Source organism: Dermacentor andersoni, chromosome 7 (assembly GCF_023375885.2).
Source record: "Dermacentor andersoni chromosome 7, qqDerAnde1_hic_scaffold, whole genome shotgun sequence".
In the NCBI taxonomy this organism is placed as follows: Eukaryota; Metazoa; Arthropoda; class Arachnida; order Ixodida; family Ixodidae; genus Dermacentor; species Dermacentor andersoni.
In genome coordinates, this window is record NC_092820.1 from 138,448,824 (window position 1) to 138,476,667 (window position 27,844).

Here is a 27,844-nt window from a genome sequence, read left to right on the forward strand (position 1 = left end):
CAACTGCCTTAAAATATTTAGACTTGAGGGAAAGCTTCGGTAACAAACGATAGCACACCAATCAGCACTCGAATATAATTATAACCCTAATACTAATTGTAAATATTCATCTAATCTATGGGATCTAATGCGCGCGCTGTTGCTTTGTTCTGTGTGTAGTAGTTAAGAGAGCCAGTTTAAGGGCGGAGAAGAAGGGAGGGAAGGAAAGTCTCTGAAGCAAACTTGCAGCGTCGTGGTTTTAAAGCGCAACCGTGGTAGAGAAACGGAAGGCGATATAAGCGTGCGTGGCCATGATATGCACACGACAAACTGCCTTAAAATATTTAGACTTGAGGGAAAGCTTCGTTAACAAACTATAACACGGCAATCAGCACTCGAATACGATGAGAGAAATTACTGAGACGTGGAAAATTCCCATGAAAAAAAATCTGGTTTGCGAGACAAATGCTTGTATGTATTGAACCTCTTAAAAGATGAGGGGGAAATATGCGCTCACCGAGAGGGCATCTTCAGCACGGGACCACCCCAAGGCACCTTACAGAGATGTGGAGAGCTTCGCGGCCGGAACGAAGCATCCCTTCTCCGCCGGCCAAGAGGGGGAAACGCGCTTTCCGATCGCTCAAGGTTGCGCGGACAAAGCATAACTCTAGCGTCTAGGAAAAGCTTAACCAGGTGCGATGGCGGCACGCATAGCGTGGGAAGCTAGCCGCCAGAATAATTATACCAAGGACTGCTGCTGATGAGGGCGAAATACCTTCGTGTAATTATAATAACCCTAATAGGACTACTTTCGAAAAAAAAAGAAGGAAACGGCCCAGAGGGCTATACTACGAGAGCTATGACTGATAGTTTTCTATATATATATATATATAGGTAGTTGCAAATCACAAAAAGAAGGACCAATCGCTTCTTGTTCTAGTTCAACTGAACTAACTTAAAACAAGCATCATAGTGTGATATTCCTACTTTATAAAACTTCTGTTCTACTCCAAGTAAAGCCGCGCAAAACAGACAACTTAGGCAGTTCATTTGTGAATCTCCTTTCTGATAAATTAATGCGGCAAGGTTCACATGAAAAGCTAGCTAGAGTACAATAATTTTATAATATTTATGCCATGAAAATAGTTATCATAGGGACATTCAATGACGTAAGTCATCCATGAAATGTACTTTTATTAGTCCGAAAGGGAAGTTTGTCCCCTTGAATTAGTGTCTTGATTTAAAGATTTAACTAACAAATATATTGTTTATCAATCAGAATTTAGCTTTGATGAGGTGAAACTCTGGGCCAGAGAGTAAACTAATTAAACAAGGAAACAAATGATCAACATATATTTACTTGCCTTCATTTGGAACTGCCATTTCATTGTAAGGGTGGCTGGTGTCTTCGTCAGCCCAGTGATACGAGAACTGGACTTCAGTAGTCGTTTTATGCCTATTCGCAGGGGAAATTCTTGTTATATATAGAGATGGTGTTTTGTTCATGAAAAACTTACACATATCCTTCGGACTTGTTGTACCTGGTGATGCAGGCACCGAGTTCATATACGTATTGAATATCGTCCACCTTGCATGTATCATTAGTTCTTTCAGTACTTTTGTATACCCATATTTTCTGAGTTGTGTTAAGAAACTGTAAGTTCATAATGAGCAAACAAAAACTTGAATTTGATACCATGAACTCTTGAAGGAAAAATATCTTAAGAGAAGCTACCTTAAGTTTAATTTGAGGCAACTTCATTCCACAACCGAGTAAGAGTACACAACATTGGTACGAAAGTCTAGTAAATAAGAATGACCAAGAAATTAAGGAGCTCCTTTAGAATCTACTGCGGGGACTAAAACAGGAAGCAAAAGAAGTGAGTAAAGCCACGACAATATTTTGTTGACCAGTTGTAATATTATATTCAAAGGCCTTGCTTTTGTTTTAGCATGGAGCTGAAACTATATTTATTATATGGTGTGTAGAAACAAAAGTGATGGTTGCGTCCGGAACATCATATGAGCAGTAAGAATATAATCAAAAATTTATTTACTTATAACGTTTCATTTTAAAGGTGTGTTTAGTGTAGGGAGCCCTCAATGTGCCGGACATTGGGCGCACGTTAAAGAAGCCCAGATGATCTAAATTATGGCCCAGTCCCCCTCTACAACTTGCCTTATACACATTTTATTAGATTGTATAGTGATGGTGAAGGATGACGCGGTGCCAAAGCTGTGAGATATAAGCTTAGACCTTTAATGGGTTATAATATGGCCACAAAAACAAGTAACACTCGAGCCCAGGGATAGTGCCGAGCAAAGTCGGCGATCGTCGAACACCTAATCAGCGGGTTGGTTCTTATACTTGATCGCCTGTGCCCACGTGCTTTCCAGAAAGTACTACACAATTCGCGTCACGCAGTCAATCACATTACACAAGGTTAGGTGGCAATAGATACGAATAGCGATAACATTCGAGAGATTTCCCAAACCTACAGGCTTGTCCCGCAGCGAACACCACGTTTAACATTTTTTGTCATGTGAAAAGTGGTAACCGCAGAAATACACACATGTATTAACACGAATTCGTGTTAATAGAGTCATTTCGGCGCCTAGGACTCTCAGAATAAATTTTATTTAGCTTTTTATTAGTGGGCACTCATTTAGAGAAGAGGCGCACATGCGATATAATTTGTTCCATCGATTACAATTTCGCCCTAAAAACAAACTATAGTTCGGCGCCAGCGTGAGCTGCGATAAAAGTGATCACCTCGACTGGGGGACGGGACTGGCGAGGAACCGCCCCTGCAGTCACACTGCCTGTGTAGGCCACGGCAGTCTGTGTTGATGGCTGCGGTGGTCCTATCACTCAGACCACAAAGCATTCATGTAGTAGATCCGACGCCCTATACAAGGTCGCCTCTTGTTATAACTTTACAGAAATCGTTCGTGTTGTTGTTGGGAAGACAATATGACGCCAAATCATACCACCTTTCTCATGCATCTGTGGGTAGAGCATCGACGAAATCGCGCTTTCATTCATGATAGCTGGAATAACGACCTATGTATAGTTTATTTTAAACGCGAAAATCCGATAACAGGTATAGTTGAGGTTGTGACACCCACACAGCAATAAACGCGGCTGTGACCCTGCATACTGTTTACGTGAACCTTCGTTGGGCTATCTGGTCTACTTGCGTGACGTGCTTTAAAATGCATGTGTTCGCTCCGCCTACATTCAAGGTTAATCGTAATCTAGCTTTCCCGCAGTCGAGTAAGGAAATCAGTAATGACCAGCTTTAAACGATCCTACGTACACTTGTTGGCTAATGCAGGCCATGCAAAATAACACAGAAACATGACCGTTTAAAAATCTTTGGAGCATAATTAATGGCCTTGGGTCGGAATGTACTTTTTTCCTGGCACCTCGGCGGCACGTTGAATGAGACGATTTTCATCAACAGGACATCTGGGAAAATACGAGCTTCCTACGTCTTTCTGCTCAACCAACCACGATGCAGATCGTCGGCCGTACTGCTCTTCTTTCGCTGTAAACCTCCGAACTGCGCGCTCACCTGCGGAAACCCAACCGCAACTGAGGTAGGTGCACCGGCTGCTGAAATGACCTCGCCAAAGTAACTCCATACGACAGTGTTAGCGCATTGTAATGATGTAGTTCTATGATAGACTTCTATACATTGGTCTACATTTACACACGTCGTCTCATCCAAGGCGAATGCTGCTTGGTGAAAGAAAGAGCACCCAGGCGGCTACCACGTATCTCACAACGCTGGTATAGTGAAGAGCGCCGCTTGTCTCACTGCAGGCATTGCCCCTCGGTAGCGCATTAGGTGAGAGCGACGGGAAGGCACCGCCGTTATTCAGCGTCAGTGTATAACTCCGTAGGTCAAATAGCAAATGATCGGAAAGTTGGGAGGATCGTTCCTGTCTACAAATCTCATAAAAAAGAACTTGCACTAAGTTATCGCCCAATATCATTAACAAGTAACCCATACAAAATTATTAAACATGCCCTTTATTCTTATGTCATCACATTTCTTGAAAGAAATTATTTCCTTTTCATTCATCCCAGCATGATATTCAAAAGGACTTCTCGTGCGATACACATTGGCGATTTTCGTTCTTGAGTTGCCTGCTAACCATGACGCCAACACACAAACGAATGCCATTTTCCCAGATTACGCAAAAGCATTTGATGATGTCGCACATCAAGGAATGCTAATAAAGTTAACCCAGTGGATCCTGCACCACAACGTTGTGGTATCGATCGAGGAATTCTTCTTTAACCGATGTCAACGTGGTTTTGCTAATAATCATGCCTCTGACCCCATTCCTGTATCATCTGGTGTACTCAAGGGTTATGTGTTCAGCCTTCTCCTATTTCTAAAATATATGAACGGCGTGCCTCATCCTATATCATGCCAAACCTGAACGTTCGCTTAAGATTACGCAATTTATCGATCAGCCTGTAATAATTACGAAGCAGTAAAACTTCAGCATGGTCTGGATGCTGTCCAGGACTGGTGCAGCTGGCGGGTTATGACATTTAATTCGACTAAATGTAAACTGCTTTACTTTAGCCGGTAAGTGTGTCCCGTTACGTTCGCGTACGCAGTTGCTTCCTAACCTATACAACCCGAAACATAATTCAAATACTTAGGCCCTACTTTGTCCAACGATTTGTCATGGCATGCGGTGATTGTTACAAACGTCCTGTCATCGGCAAATTCAGTTCTCGGATTTGTGAAACGTCACCTTCGTCGTGCGCCAAAACATGTTAGTTTGCTAGCCTATACATTATTAACCCATTCGAAACTAGAGTATGCGTCGGTCATATGGTCTCCGCATCAAGCATGTCTGGTAGATGACCTTGCAGCGCTACAAAATCATGCTGCCAAATTCATTCATTCATCTCATTCTCACGAAGTCAGTGTTACCAGCTTCAAAGCGCAGTCGGGGTGGCGAACATTATCTTTCTTCTGTCACATAGCAACACATAGCAACATAGCCACAAGCTTTTCTATTTATAACCTAATCATCCGTCTGCATACCTCCTAGCAGTCGTCATCAACTGCAAGTTCCTCGCACACGTGTAAGAACCGTTAATTTTTCAGCATGCTTCTTTTCTTCTCGTGTAGCCAAAGACTGGACCGGCATTCCTCACAATAATGTCGTTATCATTTGCCTATCATATTTTTCTCCCAATGCAACTGAGTGCATGTTGGTGCAATTTGCAGTGTTTATCGCTTTTTATGTATACCCGCCCCTTATGAAGTATCTTGTAGTGCGGTACTCAAGGTTAATAAATTAAATGGAGTCGGCTCAGTGGCCTGTCTATACACACGAATTCAATCCTAATACATTAGTAAAAACAACGTAAGGTACGCGCCGTGTAAATAGAGAAAATACTATTGCCTACTTTGCATGTTCGGCATAACCTGGAGCGCAACAATAACAGAATGACAAACTCAGGCTACACAATGTTGCCACCATCTACACTGTTAACACCTGCTCGGAACACACTGGGGGAGAGCTACGGCATTGTAGTAACCTCAACTTTTATATTGTAGAGGTATTAAGAGGTTATTTCAATAGATTTAAAATATTCAGCCGCCATTACATGTTAGGAAGGTATAAATTACAGCTCGGTAAATTATTTAAAAAGATTGGTGTTGCCCGGACGAAAAATTTAGAAGGGTACACCACGGCACAAGACATACAAAATAAAACAACAGGAATGGTTTTTACCTTTAGTATATCAGTAAAATCATCTTTTTTCTTGGCTTTTTTCTGAGGTTTCCTTACAGTTGGCGTCGTTGCTTTTGTGTTACTCATAACTACACTCTCTGTAGTGTCGTATTCGTCGTAGTCTATGTTATAGCCGGCAGCCATGGTCACTGATACGGAGAAATGAAGGATCGAGAACAATAGATAAAAACGCATTGCTTCTTTGCTGACTGAAATTGAAGCGCGTCGAAGCCATGAATACTTCCATATATACTCTCGTGGATTCTTTTTGATTATTTATTCCCTATACACAATGAGGCGAACTTCCAGAGGATGTTCCGCACGTCAGTATTTTAATGTTTCTTTATTGACGTCTTTTCTTCGAAGTTCTCTTATTATTTCGTAATGTCAAACATCTCTTTGAAGAATGTCACTGAAGCGCATACCCCACAACAATATAATTGCAATGCTAGTAGAATGCAAAAAAATAAATAAATGTTTTAAGTTACTTTTTTCTGCGCCAAAAATTTTTTTTCACAATATCTTTTTTTGCTTTAAAGAGGTCATGTATTTTGCTCAATGTTTGCTCATCTGAGAGAAGTGTTCAATAATCGTCGTGCGGCTTTTGAATGCTTTACATCCCTCCTAGCGCTGTAACCACGCAGAATGACAGACTACGCGATGCCCATTTCTGTGTACTTCTTACTATTTATGAGCTTTAAAACAGAGAAACAAAAGTTGGCTGTGGCTTAGCTCGGCTATGCCAGGATATGCGTAGCGAAAGCTAAGGCAGAGCATCGTTAGCCTTGATTAATCTTGATTGCAAGCCAAGGTTAGTCTGGTTGTCTAGCTGTTTTGCGACGTTTAGCCAGTCGTTCGGCGAGCTGTTCATCTGTTTCCTGGGCGATTCGTTGCCTCTTCATCTCGTTCCGATGTCGATTCCACGCCTCCCCCTGCTTAGTCGCCATCCATACTGCCGCCTCAACTGCGGTTGCACGCGAGCTCTTTTTTTCAATCCTCCGACATGTTATCAGGCATGCGACGCAGCTGGCGAAGCGAGTGCAGGTGAGCGCACTGACGAGGAACGCGATGTTACGTCATACCAAACGGCGGAGCGCAAAGGCGCGGCGCTGTGCAGCGGCGGAAGACCTGCGACTCGGTGCTACTAGTGGCGCATGCGCATTAGTGACTAGGGAGCGAGAGAGAGAGAGAGAGAGAGAAATAAATATTCGCGGCGATGCTCGCGATGTGACGTCGTGTGCCACCTCGCAGTACCGCCACGGCGAAGTCGGAAGTAGGCGGCCAGTAAAGCTTTCGCTTCAAAAGAGGCCTAAATTGAAAGCATTTCAGCACATTGCAGCTAACATATGAAGCCGCGATCTGAGAGCTGGCTGTGTGGCCTGGTTTGCTGACTGCCTGGTCACTACTGGGAGAATCTTGATTGTTTAAGGGAGTATTGCATCTCCTTGGTCGCAATTCACACGTTCTTGCCCCTGCTACAAAAAAAAAACTGAACCTTTAAAATACAAGCTCTGACAAAAATACAGCCTTGCACTGGAATGTCATGCGAAGATACGTTGAGATTACCCACCGATACAGTAATCAATAGATCTACATATTGGCAAAACCAAAAAACGCGCCACAAAGATGTCCCGTAATAATTTATACTGTTTTCTGTGCGGTGTATGTCGTTACGCGCTTTCTGAAGTTTATTTGGTATTTCAAGGAAGCCAGTTAAAGAATACACCAGACCGGTTTGGTGTGTTCTGGTGTTTCTTAGTGTAAACACCAGCACGGTCTGGTGTTACCTCATGCGCACACCAGAGTGGCCTGGTGTGTTCTGGTGTGCACACCAGAGTGGCTTGGTGTGTTCCAGTGTGCACACCACAGCGGCTTCGTGTGTTCCGGTGCGCACATGAGAGTGGTCTAGTGTGCACAACACAGTACAGTCTAGCGTTACTAGGTGCGCACATCGCTGTAGGGTGCATGCTGTCCGGCGTACATGCTAGTATGTTGTGACAAAAACTTCACTTTTGCACATGCAGCTACCTCGGTTTATAGTTTTTTCTGGTTTGTGTACAATAAAGGTTGTCTAAATGCTAAATTGGCTGCTTTCAAGTAAGCACAGCCATCACATTGAATTTATTTTCTTTATTTATTCAACAAACTGTAGCCCAGAGCGCCATTGTAAGAACGGGGGGAACAGAATACAAATTAAGCAAAAAGTAAAATTGAAAACAAGAAGAAAACAAGATGCAATGCATGTTCAGTGCTTAACGCATACAAGATGGAAGAATTCAGCATGGTGACAATTAAAGAACAAACATTACCGGGTAAATCATTCCACAGTTCTATAGTTTGGTCAAAACACCATTTAAATGCCTCGGTGTAGTGATGAGGAGACCCAGTTAGTCCTGATAGTGTAAAGCTGATGTTAATGCACCAGTTGTGATGAAGCTGCTAGGTAAAGGAAATTATGGAGAGGCAATCAAAGCATGGAAAAACTTCTATGACTCCATGTGTTATTGGGAATAGAGTGGCAAGCTGAAGATTTCAAAGATGCGTACCATTACAACGGAAACCATTGCGGGAGAGCTCGTCTGTTACCTTTTGACAGAAAACATTATCTGAATTATGGCATTGTATACATGAACCCAAAAGTTGCAATGACCACAAAGTTAGAGATTTGCTTGCAGTACTTCAGGATACATCACAAACTTGCTTCAAGAATGATGACAAATTGTGGGATATATATATATATATATATATATATATAAATATATATATATATCCCACAATTTGTCATCATTCTTGAAGCAAGTTTGTGATGTATCCTGAAGTACTGCAAGCAAATCTCTAACTTTAACTCTAACTCTAACTCTAACTCTAACTTAAATCTCTAACTCTAACTTAGCTCAATTGGTAGAGCATCGCACGCGAAATGCGAAGGTTGTGGGTTCGGTTCCCACCTGCGGCAAGCTGTTTTTTCATCCACTTTATATTTCCATTAATTTATCGTTTCCTTATTTCATTTATTAAACACAAGTAATTTCCCCTATGTTGTCCTTGGTGTCAGTGTTTGTTGGCTTCTTATGATATGACTATATATATATATATATATATATATATGACGTATGTATTTCTAGGTTGTGTCCGTTTGCAAATAATTTTTATAGCTTAGATCCCCTACACTACAATCTTTGCGACAAGAACGGAAACTTCTTTGGTCAATGTTTTCTTTGGCGAAAGCAGTAGCTCCACGGGAAATAATTAAATAGTGGCCGAAAAAGAGCGCTATGCATATTATGCTTGCTTTATCCGAGTGTCCCGCTTCCACGTGGTTGGCTAATATGGAGCTTTGAAAAAAAAGTAGCTTCAATATATATTAATGTAATGACTAATCAGTGCGTACCAAACCTACACTTCGTAGGAAGGCACAGGACAAAGTGGTTATGATGAATAGAAGTTTCTGTTTCTAGCTTTCATAAAATAACTTTCCAGTGATGTGCTGAAAGCGGGTGCTCATACCTAACATTCATGCTTCATAATGCTTGATTTTATTTACGTTATTTTACATTAAACATTAGGTGAGAAGCAGTTAAGAATTCTCCAAAGTGAACGGGAGAAAGGACTGATATTTACAAAACACAAATACCGTGCTTACAGGTGACTTGGCAAATGTGTAACTCATAAAACCACACATGTTCGCACAGTAAATCTGTCATTTTAGTAGTGGTGTGACAAAGGAGGTTATTTGCTAGTGAGCAGATTGATCATGCCACGTTCTGTACCAATGTCCCGACAAACGCATACAAACATCCCACATACACAATAATTTAGTGGCAAAGCCAAATGCCAAACTAACAAGATTGTGTGGAATCATATTGTTCATCACAGTCTTAAACAATATTTTGCTTCATGACCTACAAACTACACACAATGGAAGAATAAGACTTTCTGTATTCATATAGATACTTGTGTGAAGTAACCATACGTGGTACAATATATAATACTCCTTGTTTTATGTCAAAACATTGTGACGCATACTGTTCAATAGTATCGCAAAGTGCATTTTAACTCTAAAAGCCTGCTGTGCACCCATGAAAATATTGTACTTGGAACAAATGACATGAAGAAATGACATACACTACTTTAGATGAGTAGACAAGTACATTTTCCTTCAACATACTGCAAAGCCCTATGCATTCAGAACATGCTGAGATACTGACACATCACAGTAAGTCACCTACTGGGACAAGTTTACATATTTTGCTTTATAGATGCATGTGGAGAGCTCGATTCCTAAGATCTTGTAAAATTAGCACTCACTGCAATTCTCAAGGAATAAAGAGCCGGAATAATTGAACCACGTTACATACATTTTTACTTCAAGCAAGAACACCTTCAAGAAGACACTCATTGAAGAGGCAAACTAGACACAAAATTACACATTCACAATGCAACGTCATAGAAACGCATTGTGGTTCGTATCGCAGATGCCGGTAAGTCATAAATATAATGAAGAAACAAAGAACGCTGCATGTAACCGGCTGCGTCGACCCGCTGGAATGCACTGCAGTAGTTGGCTGCAAACACACCGTACACCGCCGCACATTCGTGGCAGACATGTGATACATGCACACTGCAGAGAGAAGATTCGCGAGGCGCGCCCACTATAAACACACAAGGCGCGTATGAGAGGACCGCAACCGACAGGACTGTATTGCATATTTTATGCCATGTTGTTATGCTTTTGTGCTTTTGTATTGCAACTTGTGCTAGCTTTCTGGAGGAACTGTGCAGTACAAGTGCATATGCAGTGAAAATATTTTCATTAATCGTTCCAACACAATAAATGCGGAATTAATAGCCTTTGTGCCCTGTGGTGTCCCTTCTGTCACTTGTCTCGCACTCAAAAGTTAACGACGAAAACACACAAACTTTCTAAGTTACTTGTCAGTCAGTGTTTATAAACTCGAAATATTGATTTGAGCTAGGACATTCTTGCCGTTTAGTCACTTCCAGTAAGTATATAGTACTACTGTTCTGACTCCTCATAAATCATTATACCATGTATGTACTTTTGCATTTATTATGTAATGATAGCCTAATAGCACAAGTCAAGAGTTGTAGATTACAAGCTGTATTTTGCCTTTCAGCAATTGCTTAGAGGGTGTTGAGATGCGGGTACTGGGAGAGCTCTTATGGTTGACTGGCACAACCTTTACTTCTTTCTGCACTTCACAAAGGTGAACTAGTCTACTTGGGTTCACTGAAACTGCTTATGTGTTGCTTCCTTTCGATTTTATTACTTTCACACGAAGGTAAGCCATATACTTTTCTGTGTAACGCCTTCACTAATGCCACTGGACGTACCTGTTCTTTCCGGTTATATTTGTCGCAAAGTTAGACTTCGTTTTGTTACTAGTACTTAATGACAGAAAACTTATAATGGACCAACTTTATTACATGGAAACAAATTTTTATTGTGAAAAATGTGTAGTGATGGCGTAGAATTGTCTTTTTGAGGCTGTGCTGTGTCTCTGAGAAGCATCTAAGGGTGCGACTGGCGGTGAACTGGTTGTGGCTTCTACAAGACTTCCAGCTTTCATTGCCACACGGCAATGGGAGGCAGCACTGTCCAGCAACGGCTCAATAGACCAGCTGAACCTGGTCAATTGAGTGAAAAGGGCATCTAAGGCGGCTGGACTAAGAGGACTACCCACTGCAGTGCGGACAAGCGTTCTACGCTGGCGTGCTTTTTTGTTTAAAGTTTACTCTCCGTGACTATCTCTCTGCGTATCAAGTCGAGATAGCAGTTAGTTAGAAATCAAAAGTTGCGCCACTCATGTATAGCATTTTGCCTAGACAAATTACTTTGCTGCTAGGGAAACAGAGTGCGTGCGAGAAAATTTTGGTGCATAAGGTACTTTATGCTCATATTTTCAATGGCAAAATCAGTTTTCATTTATTGTGCCAAATAAACAAATATCTGCACTGATTTTTCACCTCTGATATTAAGCAACTTGTCATCTACAGAAAAAATGTAAACTAATTGTTTACGTTAGTAAATCTGCATTCTGCAGCATGAAAATCATGATATATCTATACATCATGAAACTAATCATAATATATAGATATCTGATGCACGCTGAAATTTTTCAAAGACATCCTAAGGTACCAGCATGGTCCCAATCAGACCACACCAGGTTATAGAAAGCACCAGGCCAGCACACCACACACATGTCGAACAAACCAAGAGCATCAAGTCAGGTACAGCAAGCGCACCAGACCGGGCTTACCATACACGCCAGGACGGGTACACCTGACGCACCAGACCGGGCTTACCGTACACACAAGGAATCACACACCAGATGCACCAGACCGGGCTCACAGTATACATCAGGACGGGCACACCAGACACACTAGACCCGAGTCTCAGAACTCGCTATGGCGTAAACAATAAAAAAGACCAGAACCAGACTGGTGTATTTTTCGACTTGGCATGTATGTGCATTTATCGTACCATTTCTACCACTCATCTAATTCCTAATTATATTGTTCACCTATTAAGGATCGCAAAGAGAAGAATGTCTGAGTCACTTTGAATATACCAACGCAGCTCAAAACAATAAAGTGGCAAACGTTTGTAAACATTGGATATTTGCTCTGTGCATTGCGGATTGCGGAGTTGGTATGGACATTCCAAGATAAATTAGCAGACATATGTACACCTAGTTATTTATAAGAGTGAACTATTTCCAACTGCACATTATTTAGGTGATAAGTTTGCATGCTGGGGGGGGGGGGATAGTTATTCGGGATACACGCATCTCTTTACATACGTTTAGTCCCTTTAGCCAATATTTGTACCAGATAGCTACATTAATTAGATAGGACTGAATGTGGCTAGCACCCTCTGCATTAGTTCTTTCCCGAAACATAACACAATCATCAGCAAATAAGTGTGTGTTAGATGACAGTAAGAAAGGGAAGTCGTTTATTGAAATGAAAAACAAAAGAGGCCCGAGTACTGAAATTTGTGGTACACCAGAAGTTACGCTTGGAAGTGGGGAGTTATGGCATTTACGGTTACTTACAAATTTAGTGCGATTATGTAGAAAGAATTCAATACACTTCACGAGGTTGGTGTCATGATTCAGCTCACTTAGTTTATGAAGTAAAAGTTTATGATAGACCTTATCAAATGCTTTAGCGAAGTCCAAAAAATGCAATCTGCAAATGACGAACGATCGAAAATACAATGCAATTTGGGCGGAAAGATTGCAAGCTGAATTTCAGACGATAATGTTTTTCTAAATCCATGCTGAGCTGGTGTGAAAAATGCATTGACTTCCAGGAAAGTTACAAGATGTTTGAAAATTATTTGTTCGATAAATTTACAGCAAGTGCTGGAGAGTGAGATGGGGCGATAATTAGCTGGTGAATTTTTGTTACACGATTTATGCAGTATAACCACTTTCCTGATTTTCCATTGGCTAGGCCATGGCGGCCGCATTTCGACTAGGGCGAAATGAGAGAACACCCGTGTACTTAGATTTAGGCGCACGTTAAAGAACCCCAGGTGGTCGAAATTTCCATAGTCCTACACTACGACGTGCCTAATATTGAGAAAGTGGTTTTAGCATGAAAAACTCCATAACTTTTTCCATTGGCTTGGTGGAGTAGATGTATCCAGTGATTGCTGAAAAAGTTTTTGTATTATAACAGAAGTAACAGCTTTGGTATTTTTAAGAAATTTTGACTTAACAGAGTCGTAACGAGGCGATGAGTGTTGGTTCAGGGAGTCAATTATATTCGTAACGCCAGCCGTATCCACTATCACTGGAGGCATAACTGCAGAATTATACTGGACAGTAGAAGGTAGGCGGTCATTGCAGGGGACAGAAGAAGTTTGCACAAATGCGTCACTATGGGCGGCAGCGCACTGTTCCGAAGTTATAAGGATGCCCAATGGATCCTTCAGAGTTAAGTGTTCGTGAAGCAAGGGGTTGATTACACCTCAAAACGTTTTCACAATAGGTGTTAACATTAATGGAAGTACGTCATAATACATATGGTTAGATTTAGCGTTATTTAGCGCAGTTATGTTCGTGTCCCATGCGGACTTATAAGCAGACCAGCGTGTGTCAGTTGACGAGTGTTTTGCGCAGCGATATAGCCATTTGTTGCGATTACATAGGCACTTAAGATGGGTATTGTAACAGGCAGCATCAGTATTGGAAGCAATGATGCGGGATGAAATGTACATTTCAGATAATTCCTGAACCTTAGCGGCGAACAATGTCCCAATTGTCCTGTAGGTAACGATTTTCAAAATTCGGTAGAAATTTGTCGAAGAATGCAATTAATTCGTTATTTATGTCGGTAAAGTTAGCGTTTTTATAAATATCTATGGCCTTTCCGATTTTATTTTATTTGGGGGTTAACGTGTCAGTTGAAAATGCAAGTATGCAGTGATCGCTTATACCAGCTAAGTGTGCAATCTGCGAGATTCTAACAAGGTGAAGTCAAAACCGAGTCAAGGGTGTTTGCGACATTAGGTTGTGTTACTTGGTGTAGGTTGGGTTCCTAGTTGTGACAATGAAAAAAAAAACTGAGCACAAGTCTAAAAACTCTTTAGCTTGGGCCTAAAAGGGACAGAGTGAAGAAGGTTGACGGCTTCAGGTTATGTTTGAAAAATTTAAATGGTCAGGAAGTAGAATAGAAAATGAAGGAAATCGCGTGCGAACAAGGTTCATACTGTCGTGTAGGTCATGTAAAAACGTAGGTTGTGCAGAGGGTGAGCGATAGCACGCGCCTATGATGAACTTATTGTGACCAAGAGTTACGCAAACCCCGACAGCCTCTAGATCATCGCTCGTACAGACAAGGGAAAATAAAATGTCATTTGAAATTGCCAAGAGGACGCCAAGAGGACGCCACGATCGCAGCGTTAAACACGAAATGGCACAGCATTGTGAAACACTTCTGTGTCTGTGACATTTCACAAAGCGCAATCATTTCTGCAGAACATGTGTCAGTTGCAGAAGATCAACAATCGCATTTGTTGGAAGTGCTTCTGATGTTAGAATATAAAACTGAAACTTGAGTAAATGAAGAAAATAAACCGATGCCCCTCGCGTTTTCCTAGTTCAGAGGACGTGGCGGAACAGGACATGCATGCGCTGCATTATGACTACGTTGCTTGAGCTCTTCAATTGTATCTGAATTGACGTTGTAAATGTAAGAGTTTTTGTTCATGATTACCTTTTCATACTGCAATTTGGAAAGATCAGAAGAGGCTTGGCTCTTACCAAATGCTATCAGGTTTAGTCGCGCGGTTCGTGTAGCAACGAAAAAATCCTCAATTAGATTGATATTCTTATCCAGGAATGGGCTGTGCAGAGACAATAGTTTCTCTTTGGTGTTGACTTTGAAAACTTCACAATGACAGGACGGAAATTATTAGGCGTATAGGAACCTAGGCGGTGCGCACGTAGAATTGCGTATGCAGGAATTGGGTCGGTAATACTACAGAATACCGTGGTTATATCCGATTGTGTTTGTTGCAATGTCTCATTATTATAAGGTGGACCATGGAAAATTAGATTGCCGTGGCGAGACCGATGTTACAACTCACTTAAGCGAGAACCAAAATGATTGTTCCGAATGCTAACTTCTTCCATTGTTTCCGTTGTGCGAGAAACTTTCAGGCTGACATTATCGATGTTTTGCGACTTTTCGTCTAGTGCATCTAGTCTTTTCATAATAGCAGAAAATTTTGATTCAATTGATATTTGTCCACTTCTTATGGCCTTAACATCAGCAGGAATCTCGGACTGAAACTTTGATGTTTGTAAGGAACGCGTATGCATGTCCTTTATGAGCTTGAAGATTGTGCCCATCTGCTCAGAGGGGTCATCTGGCGAGGACTTGATGTCAAACGGAGACTCAGAGTGAATGTTAGGGCCAGGGTTCAATTCAACATCCACCGTGCGCAACAAAACAAACGCCCTAAAAAAGACTCACAAGCGCGTCCACTAAACACGCTTGGGCACGAGAGTAGAAGCAAACATGGGTCATCGCTTTTCTTAGAGTACAAAGGAAAGGAAACAGAAACCTGCGAAGTTAAAAGATAGTGGTTGAGAGCGATGCCAACGCTACTCGTACCGTGTTCACTGAAGGTGGACGAGATAGGCGGGCATCTTATATAGCTGACAGCAAGCGATGTCACCGATGAGCGTAAGGAGGAGAGAGGGGTGATTTGCTCAGATACAGTCATGTCGATGAAGGTCGTAGCATCCAAGGCGCAAACGGGCAAGACCGCGGGCAATGCGGAAAAAGCGGGCAAATGCGGAACATTGGAGAAAATGAAGCAGTGCGGTGAGGTTTACAACCGAGCAAGCCAGGAGACAAGTGGCGCCTGCGAAGTGAAAGCACAGTGGTTGAGAGCCATTCCAACGGACCTGCTGCCGTGCCCACTATATATTTGCTGCATATATTTGCAAACGTTTCGTAGATAGTAACAGCGCTATTCACAAACAGCAATGAATGAATCGCTTAAGCCTATTCTCTCAGCACGTGAGATCCGCATGTTTTTGACACAAGTAAAATAACGGGCTCGGAGTCCCTATCTGCAGAATATTGAGCTTTAGTAATACCGGTAATTGTGGAAAGGAACGGTTACAATATTATTTTTATTGACACGTGTACTTGTGTTTCATGTTCTCTGGGACTGCATTTCACTCACTATGAAGTTCACTCACTAAGATGTCATCTCAAGACGCACCAGCATGATTGGACCCCACTGGAATGTTATCAGTGGTTCTATGCGTTGTCTGTTTTCGCCGAAGCTTGGGGCCCTATAACGTAAAACTATTCCAATATGTTTCTACTCCAATCTCCTGACGTCAAATTTGCGTACCCACCGACGCAAGCCCCGGGCGGTCACCCGCAGGGTTGTCTGAACAGACCAATCGAACGCTCTCCTCGTTCATAGGAGGTCACTTTTGTTTTCTTGAAAAGCGAATAACATTGCCTACACTGAGCGGCTTGTCGTATCTAATTGGCTGACAAGAGGGGAGGAGAACGCCCAAGTGGAGAGGGATTCGCTGGGGCAGAGCCAGTGCACTGAAAATTGATAACCGGATGAAGAGGGTGGTGCCGGCGTCTGCGATTGGTCGGCTTTCCCTTACTTAGCTTGTGGTGGCTTGTCGAAAATGGCGGCGGCATGCAACGGAAAATTAAGAATGACGCTAAAACTGACCCTCAGCAAAGAAGAGTTGGCAGAATGAGGTGGTAAACGTGCCGAAAGTGCTCGAAAACGTTAAACAGCCACGCAAGAAGTTTTATTATACGCAAATACACCCATGCTCTCCGGCAGGTGCGAGTAGCCAGCATCTCAGCGATCGGCGGCAGCCATCTTTTATTCCTTTTGGAACGGGGCAGCCTGCGGCTATTCCGAAGAAAATTCAGTTTTGTTCGGCATATTAATGCATCTTTATCGCGTGCACGTCACTTTGACGCGGTGAGTTTGTGCGGCTTTGCGACGTGGCGTGACAGGCAGGTGAAGTGGGTGCAGCCCGAAAACTTTTTACCAATAGCCGAAGGCTAATGGCGAAAAGGGGTCGAATCAGAAATAACTGTTTTTCTTTTTTCTGTCAAAGCATGCATAATCAGTGTGTACACATCATATCAGATGGGGAGCTATCGCGGTTTTCGTGACGTCGCGTGACAGACAGGTGAAGTGGGGGTGGTCGAAAAAAGTTTTAGACCAATCGTGGGGGGGGGGGGGGGGGGGGGGGGGTTGATAGCAGAATTGGAATAGAAAAGTTTGGAATAGTTTTGCGTTATAGCGCCCTTGATGTCACCTGGTCCTATGCGGGACGCGAGTTGCGCAGTACTTTCCGAAAGAAACATGGGCACCAGTAATTACACTGGGAACTTCGATGGCTGACGTATAAAAACTGAAGCACTTGACCGGCAGATCAGATATATGACTATCGCCGACTGTGTTCGCCGCACTCGTTGTGCTGTGACTGTAACTCGCTTTTTTTGTGCGCAAGTTCGCCCAATAAAACGTTATTTGAGGTATTCACAACTTTGCTGCTGTGCTTTTTTCTTCATCGTCACTACTGCAGGGCAATTTAACAAGCTTATCTTGAGATCCAGGCCGGTAGACAAGTAGGATAGGGCGTTTCTGGTTTCTTGTAATCTGTATGCCATGTTTATTTTGAGGTAGCTTGACGTACCGGTTCATTTCGGCCGATTTCGTTCGTTTCCTGTAAAGCGCCGCTGAGGACTGGCTGATCAAGGAGTAACGTAGGCGGAGTGCCGCACGGGCTTCTGATGCTCCCAGGAAAGGAATTGGAGTATAACCATTATAATAGCTGCTACAGTAGCTTAACGCCATATTGTTACACTTATAAGCACAATTTTAGGGTTTCGATTCCTACTTGGAGCAGCCGTATTTTGGCCGGGGCCGGACTGATAAAAGGAACATCTTCTTAGGTGCACGTAAACACCAAATGTTGAAAAAATATATGAAGCGTCCCTTATAGCGTGCCTCCTAATCATATCGTGGATTGACTGGTTAACATCCCTGCCTTCCTGTATTCTTATCTCTCTCTCTCTCTCTTGACAGGTAACACACCGTAATTTACCATCATTACAACAGGTTCTCCTTTCTGTGCATAACTTTGCTTGGTTATTCAGCGAATCGTTTTTGTTTTCTGTTCAGTGCTTTTCGAATGACAGTTGTTAAGTAAGGCACTCTTCGCTGATACTTTCCTTTAGCCAATCATTCGTACTTCTCACTGACGGCAGTTTAGCGCCTCTAGGTGGCGCGAGTTAAAACGCCGTACTGAAACGCAGTATTGCTTTTTCCGAATAGGACCTTTTGTTCAAAATGAGCGTCACTTTTGTGCATTTGCCCAGGTTCAAGGCATGCATCCATCCGGCCTATTTGCGCAATGTTGCTGATTTGTTCATGAATTCGTCCCCTTGTCAGATCTGCATCCCATAAAAAAGTAATTCTAGTTTTATTTCTATTTCCTCGAAAATATCCGGGGAAGCATAGCTGCCTCCAGGCACATATATTCGTTATAGCGACGCTATATAAAGTAATGTCTGCTGCCTTCTTCTCTTAGTAATTGGGGTTTCAAATAACCTCTCGGTTCTAACTTATAATTATCACTTTGCTTAAGACCTGTATGGTGAGTACTGCTAGAATTCGTGTGACAATATTTAAATGGTGCGGCATACGTCATAAAGCAAGACTGCTTGCGTCCGAAATCTTGACAACATTGCGAGGATAGGTGACAGGCACTTCCGAACGGGTAGTTCAGGTCAATGGCAACTCAAATACCGCCGCTAGCCTTGAGGCACAAGTTATTTGCACTTTAATAGTGAACACTCTTTCTCTCGTTCTTACATTTGAATCCAACGTTCAAACGTCTTGTACCTAATTTAGACAATGAATATGGCGCTGTGCCTCCATGAGTGCCTTTTAAGTATAACCATATTATCAGTGTACAATGCATTACCTATTTTTATTAATGTTTTTCCATCCCAGAGGTATGAAATCAGAATACGGCAATATTAATTAACTACTAGTCACTGGAAAGTTTGAAGCCGGTGTCAGGCACGACTGCCAAGCAGACGGAACCATTTATTCGTCGATGATATTACATCCAGCGCTGAATGCGTACACATAAATTGTAGAACTTCCTGATTAGGCGTCGTCGACTCTTTTTCGCTACTAAAGTGCCTTCATGGGACCTTGGAGTAAATTGCTGTGAGTGTAGCTGTAAGCAAAATATTTTTTGCACACCTACGCATTTAAATGGTAAACATTTCCCTCAACAGAATTCTCACTCCTTGAACACACAATCCCCAATTCCTCGCACAGTTTCGCTACGTATACGGCTGATTACGCCCGATAATGTCACGGCAAATTACACTGTGATAGTTATTGGAAAAGCACAGATTTCCCGGGGTGTTCCGACCTCCACGAGAACGTGCCACAGTTTGAATGCGCGCCATTGAACGGAACGGAGTGACCTGCGTTGACGCTGTCATCAGCGTCAAGTTTGGTGGTGGTGGCGAGAAGTGCTGTCGACGAGCGGGTATTTCCCAGGTTCTTCGGGAGAAGTCAGCAGAGCCAGATATGAGGCCCTCAGCGACGGCAGGCGTGGCAGATATTGTGGATCACGCTCGTGTTCAGTCACCCAACGGGCCACTATTCTCCACTCAACTGAGTCAGCTCGCTGCTAATGCATGATTTTCCAATGGACAGTCCCATTTCGAAGGCTATTCACTTTGGCTAGTTAGTTTTCCATAATGTCAAGTGGTGCAGTGAAATGCGGGACAGAGTGACGCAGAGAACGGGAATCATCGCTCACTGCTACAGATATTTCACATGAAAAAAAGTAAAAGAACATGCCAAAATGCGACATAAAACAGTTCGCACAGACGTTGTCTAGAAATACCGACTGCCTTCGCAACGCGGCCACGGATTACTTACTTACGCATGGTCATCCTTCACGTGCCATTCTAGCTACTTCGACAATGATGCACGCGCGGTGGTCGATGTGCGTGAAAATTGCTTTTGTTTCCTCGACCTCGGATACGTAATTGCACGCGATACAATGTAGAGCTAGAAAAACTTCACTTCCTTTCCTAATATTGTTGGGGTGCTCCCGCAGGCGATCGTATAAATAGCTGCTAGTGTGGCCCAGGTAGCATGCACAACAGCTCAAGAGAATTCGGCACACGACCGCCTGTACCGAACAATAAAATCTCGTTTGAAAGTAAGCGCTCGTCCTCGTCCATTCCGTGTCGCTTTGTCCTGCTTCGCCCTGCACCACTGAACACTCCTTTTTTCGTGAACATCAATGCGGCCTGCTTGATCTGACCGGGGTCTGCCTCGTGACACCTCACAAATCAGCACAGCCATGTTGCTGCCAACCTTGCGGGTTCTGCAGCCCTCCCGTTCCTCCAAGCGTGCCTCACGATATCTTCCTCTTGTTCTCTGCACTTTCTTCTCGCTTGCTTGGCGTTTGCCATTAGTTGAGGCCGTTGCTTGTCATTTGTTGTTATTTTTTGTGCTGCAGGCATCGACCGCGTCCTCCAAAACAAGCACAAGGTTGGGCGCGCATCCAATAGGGATAATTACGTGGAGAAGGTACAGCCATGATGTGCAGTGAGAGCTTCCCAGTGAAGTAAATTTTAATCGACCTTCTGCCCACCCTGTAGCAGGCTTTGACTGCCCAACACCACTAAATATAAAAGAAAGAAAAAGCGTGGAAACCAGGCACTGAGCTCAAATGCACCATCATAGAGAGTTTCAATAAGTAAAAAACGAAGCTAATAAGAACAGGAGTAATCGAAAATGATTGTCTTCATTGTAATACTATCAGTAAAAACATGTGCAGGCAGTTTGTAAGTTTGCAAGAATGCCTAAATATATAGGATTGCACACCCACAGGCCTAATCGCAGTTATACCATTCGCCAGAAGCTTAGTCACTTAAACGCCCATAAGTAATCGTTGTTTCCAAAGAATCATTTCTGCAATGGCAAACTAGCTGGCGCCTGTGTAAAAACTGTCCCACTCTGAAATAATTTGTCCCATGTATGACATGATCATAATCATCACGATAATCAGCCTGGCTACGCCGACTGCAGGGCAAAGGCGACTCCCATACTACTCCAACTACCCCGCTCATGTGTTAATTGTGGCCATGTTGTCCCTGCAAACTTCATTTCATCCGTCCACCTTTCTGCCGCTTCCTGCTACGCTTCCCTTCCCTTGGAATCCAGTCCGTAACCCTTAATGACCACCGATTATCTTCCCTCCTCATTACATGCCCTGCCAATGCCCATTTCTTTTTTTTTATTTCAACTAAGATGTCGTTAGCTCGGGTTTGTTCCCTCACCAAATCTGCTCTCTTCTTATGCCTTAACGTTACACTCACCATTCTTCTCTGCATAGCTGGTTGCGTCGTCTCATTTTAAGTACAACTCTTGTCGTAAGCCTCCAGGTTGCTGCCCCGTTTGTGAGCACTGGTAAGACACAGCTGTTATATACTTTTCTCTTGAAGGATAATGATAACTTGCTGTTCATGATACCAGAATGCCTGCCAAAAGCACCCCAGCCAATTCTTAGTCTTCTGATTATTTCGGTCTCTTGATCCGGATTCGCGGTCACTACCTGCCCTAAGTAGATGTATTCCCTTACCACTTCCAGTGCCTCGTACCTATCGTAAACTGCTGTTCTCATCCCGAGACAGTTAAACATTACATTAGTTTACTGCAGATTAATTTTTAGACAGACCCTTCTGCTTTACCTGTCCAGGTCAGTGAGCATGCACTGCAATTGGTCCCCTGAGTTACTAATCAAGGCACTATCGTCAGCGAATCGCAAGTTACTAAGGTGTTCTCCATTAACTCTTATTCCCAATTCTTCCAAATCCAGGTCTCTGAATACCTCCTGTAAACTCGCTGTGAATAGCATTGGAGAGATCGTATCTCTCTGCCTGACGCCCTGCTTTATTAGGATTTTGTTGCTTTCTTTATAGAAGACTACGGTGGCTCTGGAACCACTGTAGATATCTTTCAGTATTTTCACTTACGGCTCGTCTACACCCTGATTCTGTAATCTATGCATCCGTGCATGTATAACGGATATGAAATATTCCTTATCTTGCGTAGTTCGTTCTGTTTCTCTGTTTACATTTTTTATAAATTATGTTGAAATTTCATTTTGTGTTACTGTTCTTCGAGTTATGGTGGAACCCATGACCAAAGCGGTCTCATACGGCCTTCAATATATGAAGATAAAATGTATAAATAGTACAAAACAGAAGCAGCCGCACTGGGACAGAGGTCACTCATGACAGCAATATAAAACAGACGTTACAAGCAAAAAATATAGCTCTTACAGCCAAAGAAATGCAGCATAGAAATGACGAGGAGAATATGAGTGCACGACTCGTTGTATTGCTTGAGGCAAAGTCCGAAAAAACCCGAGGAAAAGAGTAGGCAACCAAAATGCAGCGCTACTAAGAACTGAATTTTTATTGCACATAGTTAACACATATACATCATCGTAACCATGTAAATAAATATTGAGTTGTTAGTAGGGCTGAGTGTTCGTTGCCTTCTCTTCTCCTCGTGTCTGTTGGCGCTTTGCCTCAAGGTATGCAGTACCAACCAGCCCCTTGGTTCTAAGAGCTGCCTAAATATTAGATTTCATGTTGCAGATGTTTCCATGACGAAGTTCCGGGATTTCGGACTGAAACTCACTTCTAGTTGGTTGCTTATCCTGCGTTCAACTGTCCCGATTAGTCCAAGCCCAACATTTTTCTTTTTTTTCACGTTATTCTACTTTACTATGCTTCAGCAACGAATATACACTGGCATTGAGGTGTGTAGTTATAAGTTGAAATTTGATGCTGAGAAAAGTCTTGGAAAGCTTTTAGACAGTTCCTATCTGGTCCCATTTGTAACGATGTATTTTTTAATCTCAGCTCAATCCAGGCAGCAGGATCTGAAATCGCAAAGCAAGGGAGCACGCATAAACAAAATGATTACTCAAACATTCTCACATATATTTTATGATCACCTCCGCCGTATATTCTTGCCTATGAGAGCATAGCAGCAATGTACTTTACTTTATGCACCACCTTGCGCGAGCTTTAATGTGTACTATTTATGGCGTGAGTTCAGGTCCCTGATGCAATACTTGAAATAAATTGCAGCATTGAAAGAAAAAGCATTACTGCGTCAATAATGAACGTAAGCGTCTCACCTGTTCATTAGCCTAAATTTGCGTTCAATGTGCTATGTGCAGTTCAACGACAAAAAAACCTCCCTAAATACTTTCGAACAATGTTGTTATCCTTCTCTAATTTACATGATCATATTGATGTAATAGTTCTGCGGAAGCCCGCAAGGTGGAGAGAGGTAATTATTGAAGGGCAAATGAGACTTCCACCCAAAGGTAACCAAGTTATACTAAGGAAACTGCCTCAAAGTGTGTTCCCGCGTATATGGCCGCCATTGCGGCCGCAGCCGCAGCGCCGCTTACACGATGGTGGGGAGGCAAGCTCCTCATTCTACCTGACCTCGCCGGACCGGTTGGTTACGGGGTCGCCGCAGCACGACGAGGGAGTAGCTAGCCGCGGCGAGCGGGCAGAGTGGCTTGAGCGATGGAGCGGCGTGGTCGTGTACCGAGAGACAGCGGAAGATGGGGTCGGCAGGCTGAAATACCCGGCCGAAGGTCTTCGCCAGTAGATCGACAGATCGGCGGTAGACGGTGCAAGTCCGTCAAGGTATTCGGCAGCGAGCAGCTCGACGCTTCTTCAGATCGGGATGTCGGCGAGCCCACCACAGATAAACCTCGTGGTCCAACCTCCTCTCAGAACTTTCCGGCGGGCTTTTTTCTTTAGTCGCGTTACATTTTTTATTTACTTATTCATCGCGCGTTAATTTTTGTATCTTCTGTTAATGTAGCGTTTGCCGCGTTTATTGTTGCGTGTTCTTTTTTATTTGTGTCGCGTAATTGTTGTTTACTGCGACACAAATAAGGTGTTAGGTGTTAGAAATTCCCACATGGTGGGCTTTGCGTTGTGTGTGACCCGCACATTTTCCGCGAAGTAATGCACCCTCTGCTTGCAGTTTTCGTATTATTTTGGTTTTATCATGTCGCTCGCGTGATTTTATTTTATTAAATTTACCGTGTGCTTTTACGTCGCCTCTTGTCTCATGTCTCAGGTCAACGGTTAATCAGGCGTGGACTTTATCACCGGTCAGTAGTCGAACCATCCATAAATGCACGCGGGATGGTTGTGTTGTCACCCCAACCCCTCCGGTTCGTAGAGGGCAACTAATCACAACCTAATCATTGACAGAAACCCGACCGGGTTCCTCGGAAGAAAAGAGCCTCGCAGTTAAAAAAAAATTTGTCCTGGTCGGGGCTTGAACCCGGAACCAGCGCCTTTCCAGGGCAGCCGCTCTTCCACCTGAACCAGTCAGGCGCTTGCACATTGCAGGGCGAAGTCGAATTTAACAACATCAACACATTACGCAAACAGGTCAAGTTTTACGCTAAGAATAGCCACTCCATTATATCGGCCTGGAGAAAGAAGAGACAGCTATTCTCATTTGCTTCTCGTCCTCCAGCTTGCCAAGTTCTTCGCTCTCAGCCTGTCTTCCCTTCGACTCCTTACGTCACAAAGCAAGCAAAGGCTACGAAAAAGTGATTGTGTATATTTGAGTCCTCAAAAGAGAATATTTCATGTTCAAGTATGAATCTTCAAGTTTTCAAGAAGCATCTTCGTGCTCTTTTCAGACTAATAAAAAAAGACGATTTAAGGAATGCTACTATCATAATCACGTTTTCTATCAGTATACTTATTGAATTTAGGAAGATGATCTTGTCTACAAAGTTACAAAATACTAGGGATGTATAAATAGTAAGTTGTTCGAATTAAATAGAATAGAATCATTAGAGAAAATATGCCCATGAATTTTCATTTGAATGTGAACTCTCCCGTTTTGAAACGTAGTAAAACGTAAACATGGGGTGTAATTCGCCTGGTAAAAGAATAGCCATACTGACAATATCAATACGGCTGACGTACAGGTATATACAATGCATGTTATGCCATTAGCAAATGAACATCCTATCCACTGAAAAGCTTTTTGATGAAAATCATTTTTTTTAAGTTACCTGGTACAACATCAAAATCGCAAACTTTTAAAAAATAAAAGAGCATGCAATCATATCAATGTGCTATGAGTGTTGAGTTAATTCGAGAAAGGAAGGATGAGGCTTCAACTCCTCACAATGTTTTAATGTTTTGGAAACATCGTGCAAAATAAGAAATAACAAGGGGCGTTTCCTAAATCAAGAAAGAATATTCACGTATAGGTTGCCTACCTCTGAGGCAGTTAGTTGGAATGACTGAAAGTTATATAGAAGAAGCGATCATCCGAGTGCATTCACCGACCAAATGGCGCAGCTCACTGTAACCACTGCTGCGCTGCAGCAGAATCATTTGGTGCAGGGCTGACTTCCATCATTGCCTACCCTGCAAAACTACAGCTAGCGCTAATTGGAAGTAAACATTATTCAATTATTTCAGTTAATGAAATAGCGAATAAAATTCTAATCGAGTAGCAAAGGCTACTGCATTCGTACCTAAAATTTTCCGTCTACGCACACCCCTACGAAATATTCACAGAAAGGAAAAGGCTGGCTGGTTATTTAGATGTTACGGTGTGAGAAGAAGCGCGACTGGAGTAGCATAACACGACACTACGCGGCGCTTACTTATGATTTATTTAGTTTTGCTAAAGACAAAAACATGTAATGGCGCTGAAAAGCATTGTCAAAATCCCCAAAAGAAGACAGGCATGAGGCGGTCTCCTTTGAGGAGGAATTTCATTACGAATCTATTGGGTGGACTGCCTTACAAACTGATTAGCAGTTGCAAAATCAAATCGCGAACTTAGACATTTTCCTTTGAATTTTGTAATTGTGTATGTTTCAATAGATTCCTCAGTAATTTACTTTGTTTGTTCTTGTTTGCTACTTCTTCGCACTTGCCACATTAGTGCCCTAACCGCTCTCCTTACATTAAGCTCCCAGATTCCTGTTCATTGCTTTTGTCACGTTGTCGTTTCTATTACTAAGCCATCCTTACATAAGCCTGTTCATTCACCATTCGCCTTTGAAGACGTAATAGGAAACATTAAAATACAAGTCGTGAGATTGACTGGTGATGGTTATTTGTTTCATGAACGCAGCTGAGTCATGCCAATGATGATGAAAGAAAGCCACAACTTTGCAAACCACGGAATCAAAAAGTGACCAAGAAAAGAACGGTAGATCATTATCCATTCTGTTAATGTGAAATTTAAAGGCCAGTGTGAACATGTTTCAGCAAGCGTCACCCCACTGAACCGGTTGTCAGAATTGTGTATAAAAAATTTAATAGGAAATCAAAACACGAAATTTTATGTATTAAGAAACGCCAGTCGCGGTTCGTTCTGTTCTATTGCCTTGCGGAAAGGTATACATGGACAAAATAGATAAATGTACGGCAAGCCGTTGATTTGTGCGCTTGCCGGCTTGAATAAAAAATATGAGAAATAGTAGAGAGAGAACAACTACCAAATAAGGCGTGAAGAATTACAGCCTACCTATTACCGATGTGAAGTTAACATATTGTATATAAATATTTTTGTCTTACACACTTTTGATTGTATGGTTGAACAATTCAGGGTGACGTAGCTAAAGAAGGCAATATTTCTTAACTGATAACATAGTGATGCTATTTATATGTATGCAGTCTCATAAATAATTAATTATTGAACACATCGGAGCCAACTTCTTCAAACAATTTCTGAAAATGCGGGGATTTTCACGCACCTACTTCCATCATTTAATTTGATTTGACACAGCTAGAGTCCTAATTTTGAAACTGTCCTTCCCGCGTGTGACTTTATTCATGCTTCGTGCTGAGGGCGCGATCATATCCTTCAAGCCACGTCCGAACCAGTGATGAAAATTCAGAAGAATGGAAAATGAAGTTGATCGTTACAGAACACGGTCACAGGGACGTGCGTCATAACGAAACCAAGACATGGCACGAGAGCTTATGCTAGCAAACTCGGTGGTATGCAGTCGTCAAAAGGGCAAAGTGATTCAGGAAATTGTAGCAATAAATTGGCATATATCTAGACGACATTGCATCAGCTCTCACGCTTCTGGCAAAATTGTACGTATGCGCAGAAGTTTCGCCGGTTTGAGAGCATTCACCGGCTAAGAAAATGATCGCATGCTTACGGGAGACATGCGTTGAGCGATAAGGAACTAGAGAGAGATCCGGTGCCTTGATGCCCGCAACTCCGAATGATACCCGCAATATTTCCGAATAAGAAGTGCGCAAGTCCGAGTGAGAGTCCTCATAAGTAAACTAGACGAAGCGAGAATAATCCATAGCTCTTGCGCTGGCAGCCACCACAAAGCGAAGTATCAGTTTTAACGGAAACTGTTGGGGGCAGAGGGCACAATAATTAGTGACCATGAAATGTTGTACCACG

General features: G+C 42.6%; 1 protein-coding gene and 1 long non-coding RNA gene across 2 annotated transcripts in view; both read right to left on the bottom strand.

Annotated features, from left to right (window-relative positions):
* Window positions 1-1,349: 1,349 nt before the first annotated feature.
* LOC140219343 (uncharacterized) lies at window positions 1,350-5,943 on the bottom strand. Its single transcript, XR_011895547.1, has 3 exons — window positions 5,752-5,943; window positions 1,497-1,633; window positions 1,350-1,435 (listed from the first exon to the last, which is right to left on the bottom strand). It is a non-coding gene; the product is annotated as an uncharacterized lncRNA (long non-coding RNA).
* Window positions 5,944-22,880: 16,937 nt separating this feature from the next.
* LOC129385349 (uncharacterized) overlaps window positions 22,881-27,844 on the bottom strand; it is a 65,061-nt gene continuing 60,097 nt past the window's right edge. The window contains exon 6 of the mRNA XM_072289528.1: window positions 22,881-23,282. Within this exon, the coding sequence (XP_072145629.1) occupies window positions 23,125-23,282 (158 nt within the window). The 3' untranslated portion in view covers window positions 22,881-23,124. The remainder of the gene's footprint in view (window positions 23,283-27,844) is intronic.